Source organism: Mytilus trossulus, chromosome 1 (assembly GCF_036588685.1).
Source record: "Mytilus trossulus isolate FHL-02 chromosome 1, PNRI_Mtr1.1.1.hap1, whole genome shotgun sequence".
Lineage (NCBI taxonomy): Eukaryota > Metazoa > Mollusca > Bivalvia > Mytilida > Mytilidae > Mytilus > Mytilus trossulus.
Genome location: NC_086373.1, coordinates 66,321,942 through 66,342,888, shown reverse-complemented (window position 1 = coordinate 66,342,888; position 20,947 = coordinate 66,321,942). Strand labels below are relative to the sequence as shown.

Below are 20,947 nucleotides of genomic sequence, written 5' to 3'. Positions count from 1 at the left end.
GTCATTCATTTTAGGCCTAGCTCTGTTGAACATTCTACTTTCAATTTTTTCTGTGGAAGTCATAGTTTAGTATATGTAGATTCATACAAATATTTAGGCATTTGGTTCAGTGAACATGTAACATGGAATAAAGCCGTCAAAGAACTCTCTAAATCTGCCAGCCGAGCTTTGAGCTGTTTGACTGTGAAATTTTACGCTTATGGTGGTATGACATATCAAGTGTTCACAAAACTGTATGAAAGTTTGGTACAACCAATATTGTTATATGGTGCATCGATATGGGGACTTACTGAACATAGACTCATTAATAACGTTCAAAATAGGGCTAGTAAAATATTCCTTGGAGTGACTAAATTGACTAGCAATACGGCAGTACAGGGTGATTTAGGATGGCTGCCATGTCATGCTAAACAAAGACTGGAAGTTTTGAGATTCTTTTATAAACTTGAAAATTCAGATAATTCTCGTACTTTCTATAAGATACATTTATGGTCGAAACGAAAACGTAGATCCTGGAACTGTAATGTGATTAAGTTATTTCGCAATATGTCTGTAGAACACTTAATGCAGCCCGGAATTAGCAAAGAACTATTTTTTAAAGTGATTAAAAGTAAATTACGAATACTAGATGAACAATTGTGGTTTACCAAACTTTGGAATGACAATTCGAATGTGAATGGAAACAAATTGAGGCTATATAGACGTTATAAGAAGGACCTTCAACCTGAACACTATGTTAATTACGCAATGCCACGCCATTTACGAATTAATTTATGTAAACTTAGATGTGGAACTTTACCTCTGTCTGTCGAGATTGGTCGTTATACGAAACCACCAATACCGTTAGAAGAAAGAATTTGTCCATTTTGAAATAATGCTGTAGAAGATGAAATATACTTTTTGATTAGTTGTGACATTTACAGTGACTTAAGGTTTAATTTGTTTCACAGAGCTATGGTCATGGATAATTCTTTTTGTACAAAGTCAGATTTTAATCAATTTGTATTTTTAATTCAAAATGCTGAATTACAATACGAGTTATCTTTCTTGGTGCATAATATGATAAGAAGACATCGCGCTCTGAAAAGTAATCTAGTCTTAATTGTATATTTTCGTAAAAGTCAAAGTTATATTTACTTTATTTATTTTTTGATTCATGATTGTATATTTGTGTAAAAGTCAAAGTTACAGTTATTTTCTTTTTCTATTTGTTTTTAATTCATTTCAATCATATTATTTTTATTGGCTATTTTACTGAGAGGGTTTTAATAAAACAAGATTCGTTTTATTCTTCACAATCTGTTTATATAACCTCTTTAAAATATATTCTTTTTATCACATATCATTAATTTTTTACGTCATACTTAATTTTGTCATATCTATTTTTAAAAGATATGTTTTTTTATGTTAATATATTTTTTTTTATGACGTGTAATATCCGGATAATTTTAAACATTTTTAACATTTTATTATGTTTTTATTTTGTATTTGTTAAATAGATATATATTTGTATATATAGTGTCTCATAAGCCTTTCTAGGCTGGGTATTTGTCTTATTTTATTATTGTGCAATGTATATTATGTAAACTGTATAAACAATCTGTAGACAAGTATGTGACACTTTAATAAAATAAATTATTATTATTATTATTATGTAATTCGTAATGACTGTAGGGACTGTAAAACTTACAATTATTTGTCTTATTTATAAGCATGTTCGCTCCTTTTGTTTTGTAGTTTTTGTCAATTATTCGGAATCCTCTGGTTTAACCATGCAGTTCGATTCAAAAATTGTGCACGCTAACGGCTTTTTTTCTTTTCATAATTTAAAAAAAAATGAATAAAGCCATATTTGAAATCTTATAAAATCTTTGTTATTTTTTTTTTATTGTTTTTGAAATAAAAGAGGTGCCTATATTTGAAGTACGAAAAACCTAGAGAAAATGATATCCCTGTAAGTTATCTTGATAACAAGCACACGGACCCTTCCTTTTTTCTGTTTTTTTAGTTCTATTATTAACAAACCTAAATTTTTAACAGTCTTTTAAAAAGCTTGTTATTTTAAAACAGAGTATCGAGCATCTTTAAACAAATATCAATATTTTGTTTTACTTCAAATTGATAGTTTCAATATTCAAAGTGCATCCATGTTATTTAAGTATCATTAATATTTACATGTGTGTTACTAAGTTTTAGATATATTTTAATATTTATTAGTTTATGAATTATTGCTTCAATATCAATTTGAGTAACATTGTTTTTTAATATTGAAAGTGTTAGTTTAAGAAATATTTAATATTTTTGATTTTCACCATGTACATATTAGTAAGAATTGACGATAAATTTTGAAGTTTCTGTGAACAAATAAATAACCTTTATATATATTATATAGCTGCTGTTATACCATCTACGCGTCTGGCGTATTTACTAAATTTAGTCCTGGTATCTATGATGAGTTTATTTACAATCACTGGGTCGATGTCACTGCTGGTGGAGATTTATTTCCCCGAGGGTATCAAAAGCCCAGTAGTCAGCACTTTTGTGCTGACATGTATTGTCATTGATATGGTTATATTTATAAATTGACTGTTTACAATTTTTTTTTTTTTTTAAATACTTAGGCTATTCTACCGCAGGCATATATTGACTTAGCTGTATTTGGCAAAACTTTTAGGAATTTAGGTTCTCAATGCTTTTCAACTTCGTACTTTATTTGGCATTTTAAACTTTTTTGGATTCGAGTCTTTAGTAGACGAAACGCGCGTCTGGCGTATATACTAAATTTAGTTCTGGTATCTATGATGAGTTTATTTACAACCACTGGGTCGATGCCACTGCTGGTGTAGATTTATTTCCCCGAGGATATCAAAAGCCCAGTAGTCAGCACTTTTTGTGCTGACATGAATTGTCATTGATATGGTTATATTTATAAATTGACTGTTTACAATTTTTACCATTTTTTGAAATACTAAGGCTTTTCTACTTCAGGCATAGATTAACTTAGCTGTATTTGGCAAAACGTTTAGGAATTTTGGTTCTCAATGCTCTTCAACTTCGTACTTTATTTGGCATTTTAAATTTTTTTGGATTCGAGCGTCACTGATGAGTCTTTAGTAGACGAAACGCGCGTCTGGCGTATATACTTAATTTAGTCCTGGTTTCTATGATGAGTTTGTCTATATCACCGAGTATTGTATCGGTTGAAATTGAGACATCTTGTCTGATGATGAGGCATATTTAATTAATCATGCCATGTTTTGTCTTAAACGCGAGTTTTGACTTCCGTTTAAACATTGTGTTGAATATGTTGTCCATGCATATTAATACAGATTGTATTTTGTTTGATTGGGATGACAGTTACGGTGACCGAGCAAGAAAAAGTCGCCTATTTAAAGAGTTTAATTGTCATTCGGACTATATGGCTAGGTTTCGGACCATATGAGTATTTGGACCATACGCGTATGGTCATGACCATATGGGTACTAGTATACTATACTTGTTCCGGACCATATGAGTATTTGGACCATACGCGTATGGTCATGACCATATGGGTATATACTCATATGGTCGGGTTAATTAACACTCTGTTACAGTTTACTTTTAATACTTCTAAATTCTTCACATGGTATGACCGTTTAATAAAAAGACGATATCACATCTGGTAATTTTATTTTTATATTAAGTTAAAAAGATAAACTAAATAAAAATAAGAAGTTTCACAAAGTTAATTTTACATTATTGTCAAATTTAGAGTTAACACATTTTATACCGATGGTCATTACCGATAGTAATAACCGCCGGTCATTACCGATTTTTTATAACAACTGAATGGCAATTAATATTTCGACTAAAAAAAAAAATTCCAAAAATTTCTTAATGAACTGTTAATCAAGAAGTCACTGGAAAGTAACATAGTTTATTTAAGTTGTCTTGTGAATATTGTGTATGGCAGTAATTTTACGATATTTGACATCTAGAGCTAGCTTCTCAAAAACACCGTAGATATCAGAATGGCCAAAGACCTCGGTAGAACTTTCCGCAGCTGTAAAAAGGCTAGCTTTTCACTCGCAAACAAAAGGTGTAAATAAAAAGGATCGTGCACAATTTCTTGCAAATGTAAAAAGCTATGATACCGTTTGAAAGTGAGTGTCACACCAAGCCTAAATGCAAGAATGTAACTAGCGATGAAAACTAACTATGCATGACATCAATACTTAATTTTTTACGTAGCTTTTGGATTATAAAATTGATAAATTGTCATGCAACCATCACTGATTTTTTAGATAAAGTTTTTGTATTATTGAAACGTTTATAATGTGAAAAAATTCTCTGTATGGTCCAAATACTCATATGGTCCGGCCCGTTAATAACCAAACGAGTATTATACTCATATGGTCCGACCATACGCGTATTTGAAGTTGAAAGGTTAAACTTAACATTTTGACTTGTCGTCAAAAAATCGTACGGTTGACTTTAATACTACTTTAAAGTCGTTTGAGTGACACACGTGTTTCAAGCATAGTTTCTACGTCTCACCTTTTTTCACTTACGATGGTCAAGAAAAGAAAACTGTCGTTATGAAGAAATACATCAAAAAGGTTGAGAACAACCCCTAGAATGAGAGTAACCCTTCTCTGTAATCTTTACACATGAAATGCGGGATCAATTTCATGCGATTAAAGCTTTTGTTTTGTTGTAAAAATCACTTCTTAGTAGAAAAGGGCACATCAGTATTTTTCTTTTTAAGAAACTTGCCCTACGAACTATACTGGTACATTGTATTATATGATAAAAACATTTCCATTAATTTGTTATATTCCAGGACTTATATCTTCTTTATTAATAAAAGAATAGTGGCACCTTTTGAGTTTGAGAGAATAATCATAGACACAATGGGAAAAAAAACATCTTAGTTAAGTGAGGGGGGTAGTAAAAAAAGTAAATTTTAAAACGAAAAATATATTTATGTTACTTGGCGAAAAAAATAAAGTGGCAAAAATTATATTGTTTTGGCGAAAGAGGTGGCGAAAAAAAATAATTGACCCAGGGGAAACCCTGGTCTTGTATGATTTTTAATTTTAGTTTCTGGTGTTTATTGCAGAGTTTAGTATGACGTCCATTGCCACTAAACAAGTATTCAGTTTTGTTTAAGGGCCGGCTGAAGCACGACTCCGTGTGCGGAGGATCGCACTAAATCGGGGACCCATTGGTGGTCGTCGGCTATTGTCTGGTCTTTGTCGGGTTGTAGTCTCTTTGACACATTCCCTATTTCCATTCTCATTTTAATTTGATTGATTTTCGAATCAAGATCGATAATGTTCATTTGATAAGTGATTGACTGTTTTAGTTGTGACTATTTCGATTTATCTGAATTTCGTATGTTTGTGTGATTTATTCTTATAATTTTGTATTTCTAACTACATGCAGTTCTTTACATAACGTAAATCAATCAGTTATATGATGAAGTATCGACTAGATTTGTTATGGAGCAGAACTATGGACAATATCGTCATTTTTTATGTCTATAAGAGATCCATTAAGTAAACATGATTCCTGATAAAATCGTATGTAAACAAAATCTAATAAATCCTGATGATGTCAAGCATCAGTTAGATAAATCAGAACGTCTGTTTTGTTTTCTGATTGTGTTTCGTGGAAGGTTTATCATTTAAAATGCCATCAAATACAGGTAGACCAAACATATTTTCGATACAAATGTTGCTGTTAGTAGCTACTACAATGATTATCGCTGGATCTACAAGTTCTGAATACGAAGATGCTCAAAATTTGCACGCATTTTTAATGGCAAATTATTCCAGGATACTGACACCACGTTTTAATCAAAGTGAATCTGTCGACGTTATCTTAAGTTTGTTTCTTAACTCTGTCATTGATTTTCATCCTGTATCTGGAGTTATGACATTTAGTGCAGCTTTTATTATTAAATGGAGAGATGAAATTATTGAAGATAGATGGCAAAACTCCGGTTATGTGGATATCAATGTGACAAAGATTGCTATGCATAATGTATGGCTCCCTAAAATTTATATTCGTAACATAGCAAATATTGGCTCTGTCTACCAGTTCTTAAGTACTGTGGATAGTGAAATGTCATTTGTAACATATACACGTACCGGTGAAGCAATAATGACGTGTTTAGCGGTTTTACAGACCATGTGTCAAACGGATGTGACGTTTTACCCAATAGATGAACATACCTGTGATATTACTATGATTACCATTAATGATTATCAGGCTATCAATTTACAAACAACTGATGAAGATGTTGTGAACGAGTTAACGTATCAGAATTCGGAATGGACTTTAACGTCAGTGGTTACAGCCAGTTGTTCTGATAAATTTTCCGAGGTTAATTTTGCTGTGAATTTGACAAGAAAACCAGTATTTTTTGTTACAAATTTGGTGTTCCCCATTATGATCATAACTGTGGTGAATGGACTGTCATTTTTTGTTCCTATTGAATCTGGTGAACGATTGTCATTTGGAACAAGTCTTTTACTAATGTTTATTGTGTTTTTGACAACAGTTATTGACGTTCTACCATCAACAGATAATGAACTGTCATATTTTAATATTTTCGTATTTATAGAGTTGAATTATAGTTGCTTCATAGTTTTCGGTATAATAAGTACACTCTTTCTGTATCATCGTTCAACTACAAAGAAAGTTCCGAAATTACTTAAAAGAATCACTTTGTATGTGTTAAAAATACACAAAACGCTTCCAGTAAATATTGATACCATTTCAAATATGAACACACCAAGCACAAATTGTACTAAACTGATGGACCTTCATGAACAAGGAGATGATAACCAGATCGAATCCGTGAACGATGAACATATGAAACCGAAAGTTAGCTGGAGAGATGTTAGCATAGCTTTAGATAAAGTTTTAAAAACTATAACAACGTTTTTTACGGTATGTTTGCTTCTTGTTTTTATTTTATTTCATATCTGGATAGAAATAAGAACTAAAAGATGAAAAACAGTATTCTCGATTCGAAATAAATGACAGGAATTTCGTTTTATCGTTAAATTTGAAGGGATAATTTCAATATGGCATCCACGCGCTACTTGTATGGTACATATACATCTATTTGTTGTACATTCTAGTTGTACTTGAAGTTTTGAATATGTTTGAGTATATAATGAGCTATTTATCTGTCTATAATTTATTGCTTCAATATATATTTTAGATTCGTACAAGTGTAAGTTTGAGAGAGATTTTTTTTATTGTTAATTTGTAAGATTCCCAAGATCGTCAGTTTTCTAGTTTTTGTGAACGAAGTGAACGTCTGTCTACTAATAAACGACGAAGCGTCTGTCATCTGCAGCATTCCGTATTGTTTCAGTTAACTAACAAATTGAATGTAATACTATTCTGAGATGAAGCATGTTTAACTTACTGTATTATTCAATGTTTTGGTTTTATTGACTACCAATCCAAGTGGGTAGCTTTGTTGTTCTTACTTGGATATGATGTTACTCATGACTTATTGATTGAATTCCTCACTTTGTGAAAATATTGGAATTTTAAATTTTTTTGTTAAAATCTACCTTTCAGTTAGATATCCGGTATTGTCATGATTTACAGCAAAGTATTCTTATTTCAATCGGTTGTCAGTTAATTAAATATAAAGAACCGTATGTTCTTACTCCCACAATAATAATTAACAAAACATGAATTCGATGGTCTCTTTTATCTGAATTATTGTAAACTATCACGTATTGAGGTATAACTAAAAAAAGGCGGGGAATAACACGACAGGAGCAAGGGTAATAATAAAAAAAAAAACGATAAAAATTGACTATGTCATGGCAAACACAGAAAACGACGAAGAGACGAACAATTAAAAAAAGAAAAAAACACTGCATAGATGAAAAAACACTAGATTCCTCTGTATTTAAAATGTACCAGTCGTGATACTCATAGTTAAACAAATTTAGAGATGATTTTCATTCGATAATGCTAAAATCGAGAATATGTGATGATATAAAGATGTTGCCAATTAACATCTGCATGGTCATATGATGATTTTCATTCGATTGTGGTAAAATCGAGAAGACGCGATGATATTAAGGTGTTGACAATTGTCATATTCGTGGTCATATGTGACACTGATGACATCCCAAACATTTTTGTAGAAGTTGTGTCAACTTTTCCACTGTATTCGATGCTTCATTGTAAGCCACAATTCTTCTTTTAAGAAAATCGTCATGGATACATAAGTTCCTTGTATATGTGTTCGCTATGTGCAGGTGTTGATTGAATGTTACAATATAGAAAGAGGAAAATTACAATTGGTTACATTTAATCTTCACTTCTGTTGCATAGTTTTATTTGCAACCGGCATTGATTGCCAATTACAAGAATTAAGACATGAGGCTCATAGTATTAAATGTATTAAGGGTTTTTGTGTTCTTGGCGAATTATTTCCAGAATAGTATTTTGAACATACCAAATTTTAAAAAAAGTTATTTTTATTCAATTACGAAGTACACAATTTCAATCCTGGTTTCTATGATTAGTTCATCTACACCAATTAAGAATATGACGTATTCAAGATATGAATATTTTTTTTCGAAAAAAAAATTTCCATATTACTGACAAGATGGTGAATCTGTTGATGTTTTTTTTTAAAATTTACTTTCTAATTTCTTATATAAAATTCATTTGAATAAAACTGTCCATTGTTTTTATCTTTTTTTTTTAGTATTAAAAAAGCACAAACAAAACAATACAAAACATACCAAGTTAGATCAAGTTATAATATGTAGGTTCTTCACAGTGTCATTTATCATAAAGAACAATGTAAATTCGTATTAACTTCGTTTTACGCTCTTATTATATAAAATTTTATCACTTTTAATTTCGATTAACCAATAACGCCAGGAAACACATATTGTTTAGCTTTAGTTAAAATACAGTAAACATGTGAAATTAATAACCCTAACAGATGGAAAGACTCGGGATTATCTCTTGCTGGGAAATATTAAAATTTGTTTATATTTATATCAATATCGTTAGCAAAAAAACATATATTTACCATTAATGAAATATACCATAAACCTGGCACGGTTGTGAATAAATGTTTGTGAAACACGCGATTCATTATCATATTATATTATATATTTTGTTTTAACTTATACAACATATTGGGAGTTGCTTACAAGATTTATTGACAGACGGATAGACAGATTTAACCACGTAATGTATCCACTTCGAATATACGTATGGGAAGTTTATTTTCTTTTTTAAGAGTAATAAATGTGTATTCAGTCAAATGTAAATATAAGTATATTTGCCAATTTGCCATTAAACATTCCTGAATATTATTTATACTTTTGGCTTTTTTTTCATTTACATTTAAAGCTGTTCATAACAAATATGCATAAACCGAGCACCCTTTTTGTATAAGCACTACATGTATTACATAATTATTTTCCTAAAAAAAATCATTCCTGGTATCTATGAAGAGTTTATTTAGTAGTCTTGATTTTTATTTTTGCTTAATATGTGCTTTGTTTATATGCTGTTTTAGTTTTCTTTGTTGACATCTTCCTTGGTTATTGTAGTGATTGGGATTGTGACACAATGTTGACTGCTGTACCCCTTTCCAAAAAAAAATTACCAATTATCTCTGTTTTTTTTCCTCAAAGTTGGTTTATTGTAATTTGACTGTCATTTAAGCAAGAGGTTTGGAAAACTATTAGCCAAGTTTGATCCATCATTTTTTCTGGTGAAATACCTGTGTCAAGTCGAGAGTATTAACGTTGTTTTTCATTCGTTTCATACTTTGAGCTTTTCACTTTTTGTTTTGCCATTTGATAAGGGACATTCCATTTGAATTTTGCATGGTGTTTTCTATAAGAAGGTGGTAAAGGGTTATTTTCGTGCAACTATTTTTGCAAATTTTTTTTCACGTGCAGCCGTAAAAAGGTTCTTTATTCATCGTGTTTCGCTAAATCGGGAAAAAAAGATCCACGGGCAAGAAATATTTAATTGATCGTTCATCGTGAAATGGCAACTTTATTTCGCTTTCTTCCGTGCATATACCACTCCCTTTACGCCTCTCCTATAAGATTACTTTATACTCAGGAGGATTTTTAAGAATATATTCCTTTTTTCTGTTTTATACTTTAAGTTATAGAAATTGTGCTGAATTGCTAAAGATTAGGGGGTCAATTGATCATTTCGGTCAAGTTGATTTATTTGTAAATCTTACTTTGCTAAACATTATTGCTGTTAACAGTTTATCTCTATCTATAATAATATTCCAGACAATAACCAAAAAACAGCAAAATTTCCTTAAAATTGGCAATTCAGAGGAAGTTACCCAAAAACGGACTGTCCATTTTATCTGAACATTTCAGGGCAGAAAGATCTTCACTTGATAAACAATTTTGACCACATCATATTTGCTCTAAATGCTTTAGTTTTTGAGTTATTAGCCAAAAACTGCATTTTACTCCGATGTTCTACTTTTAGTCGTGGCGGCCATCTTGGTTAGAGGGCCGGGTCACCGGACACATTTTTAAAACTAAATACCCCAATAATGATTGAGGCCAAGTTTGGTTTAATTTGGCCGAGTAGTTTCAGAGGAGAAGATTTTTGTAAAAGATTACTAAAATTTACGAAAAAGTGTTGAAAATTTACTATAAAGGGCAAGAACTCCTAAAGGGTCAACTGACCATTTTGGTCACGTTGACTTATTTGTAAATCTTACTTTGCTGATCATTCTTGCTGTCTACAGTTTATCTATAATAATATTCAAGGTAATAACTAAAAACAGCAAAATTTCCTTAATATTACCAATTCAGTGGCAGCAACCCAAAAACGGACTGTCCAATTTATCTGAACATTTCAGGGCAGAAAGATCTTCACTTGATAAACAATTTTGACCACATCATATTTGCTCTAAATGCTTTAGTTTTTGAGTTATTAACCAAAAACTGCATTTTACCCCAATGTTCTACTTTTAGTCGTGGCGGCCATCTTGGTTAGATGGCCGCCACGACTAAAAGTAGAACATTGGGGTAAAATGCAGTTTTTGGTTAATAACTCAAAAACTAAAGCATTTAGAGCAAATATGATGTGGTCAAAATTGTTTATCAAGTGAAGATCTTGGTTAGATGGCCGGGTCACCGGACACATTTTTAAAACTAAATACCCCAATAATGATTGAGGCCAAGTTTGGTTTAATTTGGCCGAGTAGTTTCAGAGGAGAAGATTTTTGTAAAAGATTACTAAAATTTACGAAAAAGTGTTGAAAATTTACTATAAAGGGCAATAACTCCTAAAGGGTCAACTGACTTCGCTGAACATTATTGCTGTTTACAGTTTATCTATAATAATATTCAAGATAATAACTAAAACAGCAAAATTTCCTTAAAATTACCAATTCAGTGGCAGCAACCCAACAACGAACTGTCAGATTCATGTCAAAATTTCAGGTCAGATAGATCCTGACCTGATAAACAATTTTATCACATGTCAGATTTGCTCTTAACGCTTTGGTTTTTTAGTTATAAGCCAAAAACTGCATTTTACCCCTATGTTCTATTTCCAACCATGGCGGTCATCTTGGTTGGTTGGCCGGGTCACCGGACACATTTTTGAAACAAGATACCCCAATGATGATTGAGGCCAAGTTTGGTGTAATTTGGCCTGGTATTGTCAGAGGAAAAGACTTTTGTAAAAGTTAACGACGACGGACGACGACGGATGACGGATGCAAAGTGATGGCAAAAGCTCACTTGGCCCTTTGGACCAGGTGAGTTAAAATAAGCTAGAAATTTGCTCATTTCAGCAGGTGTAAACTATATAAGCATTTATTATAATCTTCTAAGATGGTTCGATTGTATTTGTAAATTTTATGTGACACATTGTAGTTGTCGGTTTTTAGATCCAATATATCATTCACAGTCCTCATGTTTTCAAAGAATGACCGATGAAATACCTAGCAACAGACAATTTTGGCTAAATCAAATAATGCTTATTGTAGAAACACTTTCAGATGGCAAAATTTTATAGCTGACTATGCTGTATGGGCTTTTCTGATTGTTTAAGGACGTACGGTGACCTATAGTTGTTAATCTCTGTTTCATTTTAGTCTCTTATGCAGAATTCTCTCATTGGCAATCGCACAACATCTTCTTTTTTATATATAAAGTCTATATGTTTCATGATTACTTAGCAGTTTGTTTTTTAGTAATTGTCGCTTTATCACCCACCATAGGGTGCTTTGTATTGATATATGATACTATAAAAAAAAGAACAGTCATTTTGTTTTTTTAATCAAGTAATAAATTATCTCTTATACGTAACTAATTGGTGGAGATATATATATGCGTTGACTCTATGGTGCTGTTGTTTCGCAAGGAAAACTCTGAAATGTGAAATCATTAGAAATTGAATATTCTTTAAAACATTCAACCGGCAGTAAACTGTTCTATTGTTATATGTCAGATCTGTAAAGTCTATGTCCAACTGTAATTCCTTTTTGTTTCATACAATAAAAAAAATAATAACAAAAATTATCAATTAAAAAAATGACAAAAACAAACATACAACGTTATTAATGAACAGAACAAATACACAATGATTACCATATTCTTAATTTTTGTCAGTGAAAATCAAAGAAAATCAGATGTTTTAAATCTATTCTAAGTTTTTTTTTAAATGACTTTTTGAAGGTAAAACTACACATACCCTTTCACAAACACATTTCCCGCCAAATTCACAACTTCTAAAAACAAACTCTTGTTCATATCTAACACAGTCATATCTTGGACCATCACCTCCTACAAAAACAAAATGCATTACCTTGTATTCCGCTGAAGAGAACGAAACAATGCTGATATATCTAACCACATTTTGTGCTAAATTTGTTTTGTTTGCAAAAAAAACGTCAGCGCATATAAAACAAATTTCGTTGTAGAAGGGTCTAAATGCAGCACAAACAACATTTTCCAAAACAAACAAAAAAAGTGAAAAAAGTATATTTAAACAAAACGCATTTGACTAACAGGTCGAATAACTGATGTTCTTTAAAATATATATAGTTTGTTTTACATGAACACGTATAAAAATTGCGGTTTTTATCCAGTTTTCAATTTAGACTTTTTCGTTTGGGCTTGTATCATATTTTCCCTCCGCTTTATATGATCCGTTCATCCTATGAACTCTTAAAATTCAAGAGTCTATCTGAAATTGAGGGTAAATTAAATGGCCTTCCAAATACTGTTTCGATCCCTTAACATCACTGAAAAGACATATATTGTCGAAATCTAGATCTTGTTTACAAAAAAAATATTGACACCTTGTGTTTGTGGCATAACATCTTGGCCACAGGTTTATTGTTTTTATGTTTAATATTAAATTGATATTAAGATCCATTTTGTTACATCTCGTGATCAATTTTATTCGGCAATCGCCAATGGAAATCAGCAGGGTTTAAGACCATCAGTTGTTCGACCTGCTAGTCAAATGCGTTTTGTTTGAATATACTTTTTCACTGTTTTGGTCTTTTGGAAAATGTTGTTTGTGCTGTATTTAGACTCTTCTACAACGAAATTCGTTTTATATGCGGTTTTTATCCAACGCAATCATAGGTCTGAACGTAGTTTTCAATTAAGACTTATATATTATAATTAATTTTTATACGCGATTGCCAAATAAATTGACCACCAGATGTTGCGTTGATCTTAATAATTTATTTAAATACCAAACAGAAAATAATAAACTTGCGAAAAGATGGTAAATCGCAAACATGAGGTGCAAACAATTTTGATACACCATATTCGGATTTCGATAATTAATGTCCTTATAGCGATGTTAGAGATCGAAACATATATACATATCTGAAGAGACATTAATTGCTTCTTCCTATTGTGACTTTTCATAGAGACAATCCTAAATTGAGGTAAATCAAATGGCCTTCCAAATACTTTTCGATCACTGAAGAGACATTAATTGTCAAAATCCGGATATGGTGTAAAAAATTTAGCACCTCATGTTGTAATTACCATCACGACCATCTTTGCCGCAAGTTGACTGTTTTCTACTTGGTATTAAATTAATATAGAGCTCCGTTCTGTTACACATTGTGATCAATTTATTTGGCAATTGTCAATGGCGGTCTTTTGGAAAATCTTGTCTGTGCTGTAAGAAGACCCCTCTACAACGAAATTTGTTACACGCACACGTATATCCAACGCAATCATAGGTTTGAACGTTGTATTCAATTTAAACTTGTTAACTCATTATAGCTATCAGGACTTAAACTGTGTGCGCTAGACCCACTTTTTATCTACAAAAGAATAACCAGAAATGCCTGAATCAAACATGTTAAAAAGGACAAATAAAGTACAAAGTTGAAGAGCATTGATAACTCAAACTTCCAAATTAATCAATGAGACGCCACTTTGAATTCCAAGGAATGCAATTTTGCTCGATTTTTGTCGTAAGAATTACATGCCTCTGTCCATTAAACTCCACTTTTAACTGAGTACCTTTCATTCCAAACTCCGTCGCAAAGCTCACATCCGTTCCATATTTACTTCGTATAATTACACTGAAGGTAGCAATACACAGTTAGGAGTTTAGTTTCGCATTTTGGCCCCCTGTTGATTTTTCAAATATAGGAAAGTTATTGTGTAATAAAATTCCTTTTTAGACAGCTGAATCTAATTTAGCTTTCAAAGATGGTTTATAAGAGCATCATGATTGTTTTAAAAATGTTTCATGGGCTATTGTCTGTTTGACAATCCGTATTTTCATATCTTGACCGGCCATTAGTCCAGAAATTAATGTAATGTTTACAAACACTTTTTTCTACACGAAGTTTTGACGCAATTTTACAAGAAAAAATCAGATGAAAGATGTATGATTTTCATTGGATCTACTGAATGATATATGTACACAGTTTAAGAAAAGGTAATACTTCAAGCGATTGAAATTCTACTTAAAGCCAAATTTTGGGGAAATATGCGACATCTTTTCCTCCCTTTTTGCAATATTTTATAGCAAATAAGTGCAGATTGTTGCCATGGATACACCCGAAAGAAATTATATTTTACCATTTTATATACTGGATATAAAATCTACGGAAGATTATGATTACATACATATGCACATATATGAAACAAACAGTAAGCTTAGTATTGCAAGAAAGCGATGAAAAGGGGATGGTAAAATTTATGAGGGCAAATTTAATATTTTTCCGAACTGTTTAGTGCTACCGAATATGAAATAGTAATGTATTGTGCTGTTTAAACGGAACGGAAGCGAGCGCTGTTTGGCGATTGTTTCGGTCATATATTTACCACATGTCCTTATCATCACACATCACCAGGGAACTATATACTTTGATTTGTGATTCGGAATTTCTGATTTTATTCATGTAGTAAAATTAAAAAAATAACTCACTGGCTGATAGATTAAACGGAAGTCCAGAACCTTGTTCAAAAGTAGGTATGATATCTTCGTTAGCCTGATCAGAAGCACCTGTCCAAAACCAATCAACTGTAAAAGAACAGTTTAAGTAAATTCAGAAAAGATATATATTACTGAGAGCTCTCGAAAACGTAAAAATTAACAACATATTTACAGTCCTTGGATGGTGTAAACTTTCCACTAACACCATACACCAATTCACCAAACACTCTGTGCCATTACACTATATACATTACACCTTTGCACCACACAAAATTTTATAGATATGTTGTAGGCAAGAAAAGAAACATCTTGATAATGTCGGTTTCAGTAAATAAACTCATTAAAGATAACAGGATTAAAATTTTGTATTTCGGACGCCGGTTCGTTTGCAGAATGTCAATTTCTTCTGTACTCAAAGCACCCGTCGTGATCAAACCAGCTAAAGGTCGTATTCGTAGTTAGACATGAACGTGATTAGAACAAGATTACTGTAACGACTAATGCAAATCATGCGCAGTCGTCTGTGACACAATTCACCTTATATATATATATATCATCTTTAAGTCTTCTTAGATTAAACTTTTATTAAATCTTGAAATTTATACAATAAAAATGTCAAATCGAACATCAATTAAGACGCTTGCACCATTGTATAAAAATGTTAAACATGACATAGGGTATATGGCTTATTACAACAGAGAGCTAACACATATGCTTTAAGGGACGTTTGGGATTCCGTTTACATGTTTAACCCCGCCATATTATTTATGTATGTACCTGTCCCAAGTCAGGAGCCTGCAATTCAGTGGTTGTCATTTGTTTACGTGTTACATATTTGTTCTTCGTTCATTTTTTTTTACATAAATAAGGCCGTTAGTTTTCTCGTTTGATTTGTTTTACATTGTCTTATCGGGGCCTTTTATAGCTGACTATGCGGCATGGGCTTTGCTCATTGTTGAAGGCCATACGGTTACCTATAGTTCTAATGTTTGTGTCATTTAGGTCTGTTGTGGATAGTTGTCTCATTGGCAATCAATCCACATCTTCTTTTTTATATTTAAATACAAATAATAATGTGCGATTTGAACTAGCACAATTCTCAAACGTTATCGGGAACGACAATTATGATTATATAACATGTATAAGCACGATAACGTCTGTAAAATTATCAAATAGACCGCACTGAACGATCTAAATATTTGATATTGACAGAGTAAAGTAGCTTCAACAGAGTCTGAATATTTACCTTTTAATTATTTATAAATATTTCGGATAACAGATATCCTTCATGGGTATATATGATTGTGATGTTGAATGAATCAATTATCAGTCTACTTAGATTTAGCTGTTACAATCTTGAAATTTATTCAATAAAAATGTCAAATCGAACTTCAGGTAAGACGTTTGCACAATTCTAAAAAAAACACGACATAGGTTATGTGACTTATTACATCACAGAGTTCAAATATATGCTTTAAATTAAAGTAATAATGTGCGATATGAACTAGCACAGTTCTAAAGCTCTAACGGTGTCGACAATTATGATGTTACAAGAAAGAGTGCGTCAATAAGAATTCCAAATAAACAGCACTGAACGGTCTAAATTTGTAAATATTTCAGATTTAACAACGGTAGTGTAGTCTGCAATGTGTAAAACAAACGGCCGTTAAAAAATAATATTGAATTTTGCCTTAAGTAGACTAGTTGAACGTGGCTTGGAACTTATACATCCCTAAAAAAATTAAGCACTTTAATTGTTACATTCTACAGATTTATTTTAGAGATGAGTAAGGTAAAGAAATAGAAACTGAGACTGTAACAATAAGTAATATAACCCAGATGTGAAGCACTGCATGGTGTCGACTTACATTCTTCATTTATCCCATTTGGTGCCAAAGTTGTTAATTTTCTTATCCAAAGTCTTTCTCGAGTAAGTATATCATCCCTAGACCAAGCAGAGTTGTGGTCAATGATTGTTATGGTCAGTCAATTGATATCTGCCTTAGTGTGGCCAGGGGATCTCAAATGTTGACTAAGAGGGAGGTCTGGCTTGCATTGGTAGTCGCTACGATGGCCGTTTATTCGTTTGTGAAACGGCTGTTCTGACTCGCCAACATACTGTTAACCCCATTTACACTGTAGGAGATACACAACATTTGTAGTCTTGCAATTAACATTGCAAAATATGTTGTATTCTGTACCAGTGGAGTGACTGTTAAAAGTCTGGGTAATCAGTATTTGTTTGCAAGTCAGACATCGTTTGTTTGCACAACCATTTGAAGAGCCCACTGACGAAGAGCCTGCTTCAAAGGATAACTCAGCTCTCACCATCAAGTCTTTAAGGCTTTTTGGTCTACGGAAAGCAAGTACAGGTGGCTCGGGAAAGATCTTGGATAGTTTAGGATGTTTTTCGATATCTTTCCAACTTTTGCGGATAAGGTGAGATAAGTTTTTAAATTTTCGATGGTAAGTCAACACAAAAGGCACCCTCCTGTTGACCTTTTTGAATGTATATTGCAAAAGTTCATCTCAACTGATGTTGTTAGCACGAGAAAAACCTTTATCAATGTTTTTTCTTCAGAAGCCTTGATGTTTTAGTGGAATTAAATTTCAAAATACTCTGAAAGTCCTTTAATTTTCTACATTTTTTCTCCAACCGGTTTCACATCTTTGTGATAATCATGGATTATAATGAATGTAACTAACGGTAATAAGTCCGTAACAATACAATAAAGGGACGTAACCCTTACAAAAGAAGCGTCTTATCTGTTCAGACTTGGTTTGCACTTTTGTATAAACATCTTTTCCTTATTGATTCTCATTTCTTCGGTGAATTAGTCGTCACACTGGTAGAATAGGAAAACATAGTATTTGGGTAATTTATTGTTTGCTCATAAATCCTAGTGTTCACTAACGTTAATCATTTTAGTTTCTTTATGTCGGATTTGTTGACGATAAATCTTTTCCGTAAAGTGTTTCCTGTTTTGTGACCTTCTGTTGTTGTTTTATTATGGTCGGGTTGTTGTCTCTTTGATACATTCCCTATTTCCAGTGCCAAATTTATTGTCAAAAATAATCTTTTTGGCACCCATTACATTTAATTACATAGATTAAATTGCCCGATGCGCATGTTAAAGAGATCGTAATAGTGAAAATCTCTCCCGATTTATATTCATATGACTCTACTTCCATAACATTTTGACAAATACCACGTCCGCATTTTTTGACAGAAGGAATTGTATCATCTTTGTTTAATTTCGCACTGGTGATTAATTTCTTTAAAAATTTTTTACTGTCTTTTACTCTTAATAATTTTCTGTATTGCATGGGGTCTTTTCATTCTTTGATCTTTCACCAGTGTTGGTACATTTTGATATATAATGTTATACGCTTCTGTATTTCTCGGGTAGTACGATGAGACGTATGGTAAACCTTGATTCGTATTAATTACAGTGTTTTTCGGTTTTGTTAGTTCTTGAATATCTATAGCCGTTGCACGTTCCATTCCATTATTTATTAAAGTTTTTGGATACTGTCTTTCTAATAGTATTTCGTCTAATTCTTGAAATCTTTTATTTCTCATTTCAATACTGGATACAATAGTTCAAATTCTTCTCGCCAAATTGAACGGTATGTTTGTTCTTGTGTGTTTAGGATGACAAGAATTGAAAAGTACGTAATTGTTTAGAGTATGTCGGTTTGAAGTAAATATTGGTTTCAATTTCAGTGTCTTTTGTTATTTTCTCTTGAATATAAAAGTAAATTACTTCCGTTTCCTAGTAGCTCTCTTATAACATCATTTGCTTCTTCACTAGTATTTGGTTCCCAGAGGTATGCATCCTTTCCTTTGCATTTTAGCTGTAAAAACAATCAAGAATAAAAAAAAACCGCAATGATATTGATTAAGGAGGTATCAAACGCTTGTTTAAAATAGTATGGCTCGTTTGAAAATTTAAAATGTCGTTTAAAATGTAGAAAATGTGTCTTATTTGACACGCTGACAAAAATGTAAAAATAAAAATAAAAATGAATCTAACAATTTCTAGAGTTATTTTATTTGATAATTAGTATTTTGACAATCATTGAGAAGCATGATTTTTCTGAACTTATATGAAGTATACAACTGATGTTTTAATACTTAACTAAGGTGTTACATACCCTATCAATTTGCTCTTAATAGCTTGCTAATCGGTGTTTAAATGTGCCAAACAGAAGTATTGGTAAATAGGGAAATTTCTTGTTACATATGTTAAATTCGTCGACATAACCAAAATAATTGAAATACCTCGCCTTAAATACATAATACACTCGTCGTCTGGAAAATTTTACGATCTCGGTATTCTGGAACAACATAAATAACTAATAGGAAAACTTTTAAAATCAATAGTGAACGTACGTCCACCGATTTAACAACAATGTACAGTTCAACTCGAAAACATCTGGCTTCAAGATAATAAAAGTCAAATAACACTTAAAAGCCAAGTCATTTATCAATCAAAAATAAAAAAAATCGCGATGATATTGATTAAGGAGGTATCAAACGCTTGTTTAAAATAGTATGGCTCGTTTGATCTGCTTAAAATGTAGAAAATATGTCTTATTTGACACGCTGACAAAAATGTAAAAATTAAAAAAAAAATAATCTAACAATTTCTGGAGTTATTTTATTTGATAATTAGTATTTTGACAATCATTGAGAAGCTTGATTTTTCTCGAACTTATAAGAAGTGATTACAATATACAACTGATTTTTTAATACTTAACTAAGTTGTTATATACCCTCTTAATTTGCCCTTAATAGCTTGCTGATCGGTGTTTAAATGTGCAAAAATATTGGTAAATAGGGAAATTTCTTGTTTCATATGTTAAACTCGTCGACATAACCAAATAATTGAAATACCTCGCCTTAAATACATAATACACTCGTCGTCTGGAAATTTTACGATCTCGGTATTCTGGAACAACACAAATAACTAATAGGAAAACTTTTAATATCAATAGTGAACGTACGTCCACCGATTTAACAACAATGTACAGTTCAACTCGAAAACATCTGGCTTCAAGATAATCAAAGTCAAATAACACTTAAAAAAGCCAAGTCGGATAATTGTCCAAAATCATAAAACAACTTACTTTTGAAATGTACTCCTTTTAAATTTTAATGATAACTTTGGTAAAATTTGATTACCATATCTTTGCGTTCTCAATTTGCAAGTAGAAAATAAATCATGCAAACTGTAGTTAATGCACGATACGTGAAACATATCTTCAATCTGACGGTAAAAGTTTTGTTAATGTTACTATCGAACGGATTGACCAAAAAATACTATAATACGGACAGTTATGAAGTGTGTATGAATAACTATACCTGTGCTCGTTGCCAATTCGTAAATAAGTCACCTTTGAAATAACAATTGCCACTATCCGCTGGTATCCTTGTAAACCCAGAAGGACAACCACAAACAACTGAAAGAATATCAAATGTATC

General features: G+C 31.8%; 1 protein-coding gene and 1 long non-coding RNA gene across 2 annotated transcripts; one reads left to right on the top strand and one right to left on the bottom strand.

Annotated features, from left to right (window-relative positions):
* The first annotated feature begins 5,673 nt into the window (after nucleotides 1-5,673).
* Nucleotides 5,674-7,002, top strand: LOC134690202 (acetylcholine receptor subunit alpha-type unc-38-like). The gene has a single exon (XM_063550211.1). It carries the CDS (start codon nucleotides 5,674-5,676, stop codon nucleotides 7,000-7,002), a length of 1,329 nt encoding a protein of 442 aa, XP_063406281.1.
* A 5,329-nt stretch (nucleotides 7,003-12,331) lies between these two features.
* On the bottom strand, nucleotides 12,332-20,925 carry LOC134709602 (uncharacterized). Its single transcript, XR_010105998.1, has 5 exons — nucleotides 20,828-20,925; nucleotides 19,227-19,317; nucleotides 15,451-15,546; nucleotides 12,733-12,824; nucleotides 12,332-12,409 (listed from the first exon to the last, which is right to left on the bottom strand). It is a non-coding gene; the product is annotated as an uncharacterized LOC134709602 (long non-coding RNA).
* Nucleotides 20,926-20,947: the final 22 nt, after the last annotated feature.

Excerpts from the sequence above, each read along its gene's own strand:
- LOC134690202 (XM_063550211.1), top strand. The coding sequence starts at position 5,674 with ATGCCATCAAATACAGGTAGACCAAACATATTTTCGATACAAATGTTG.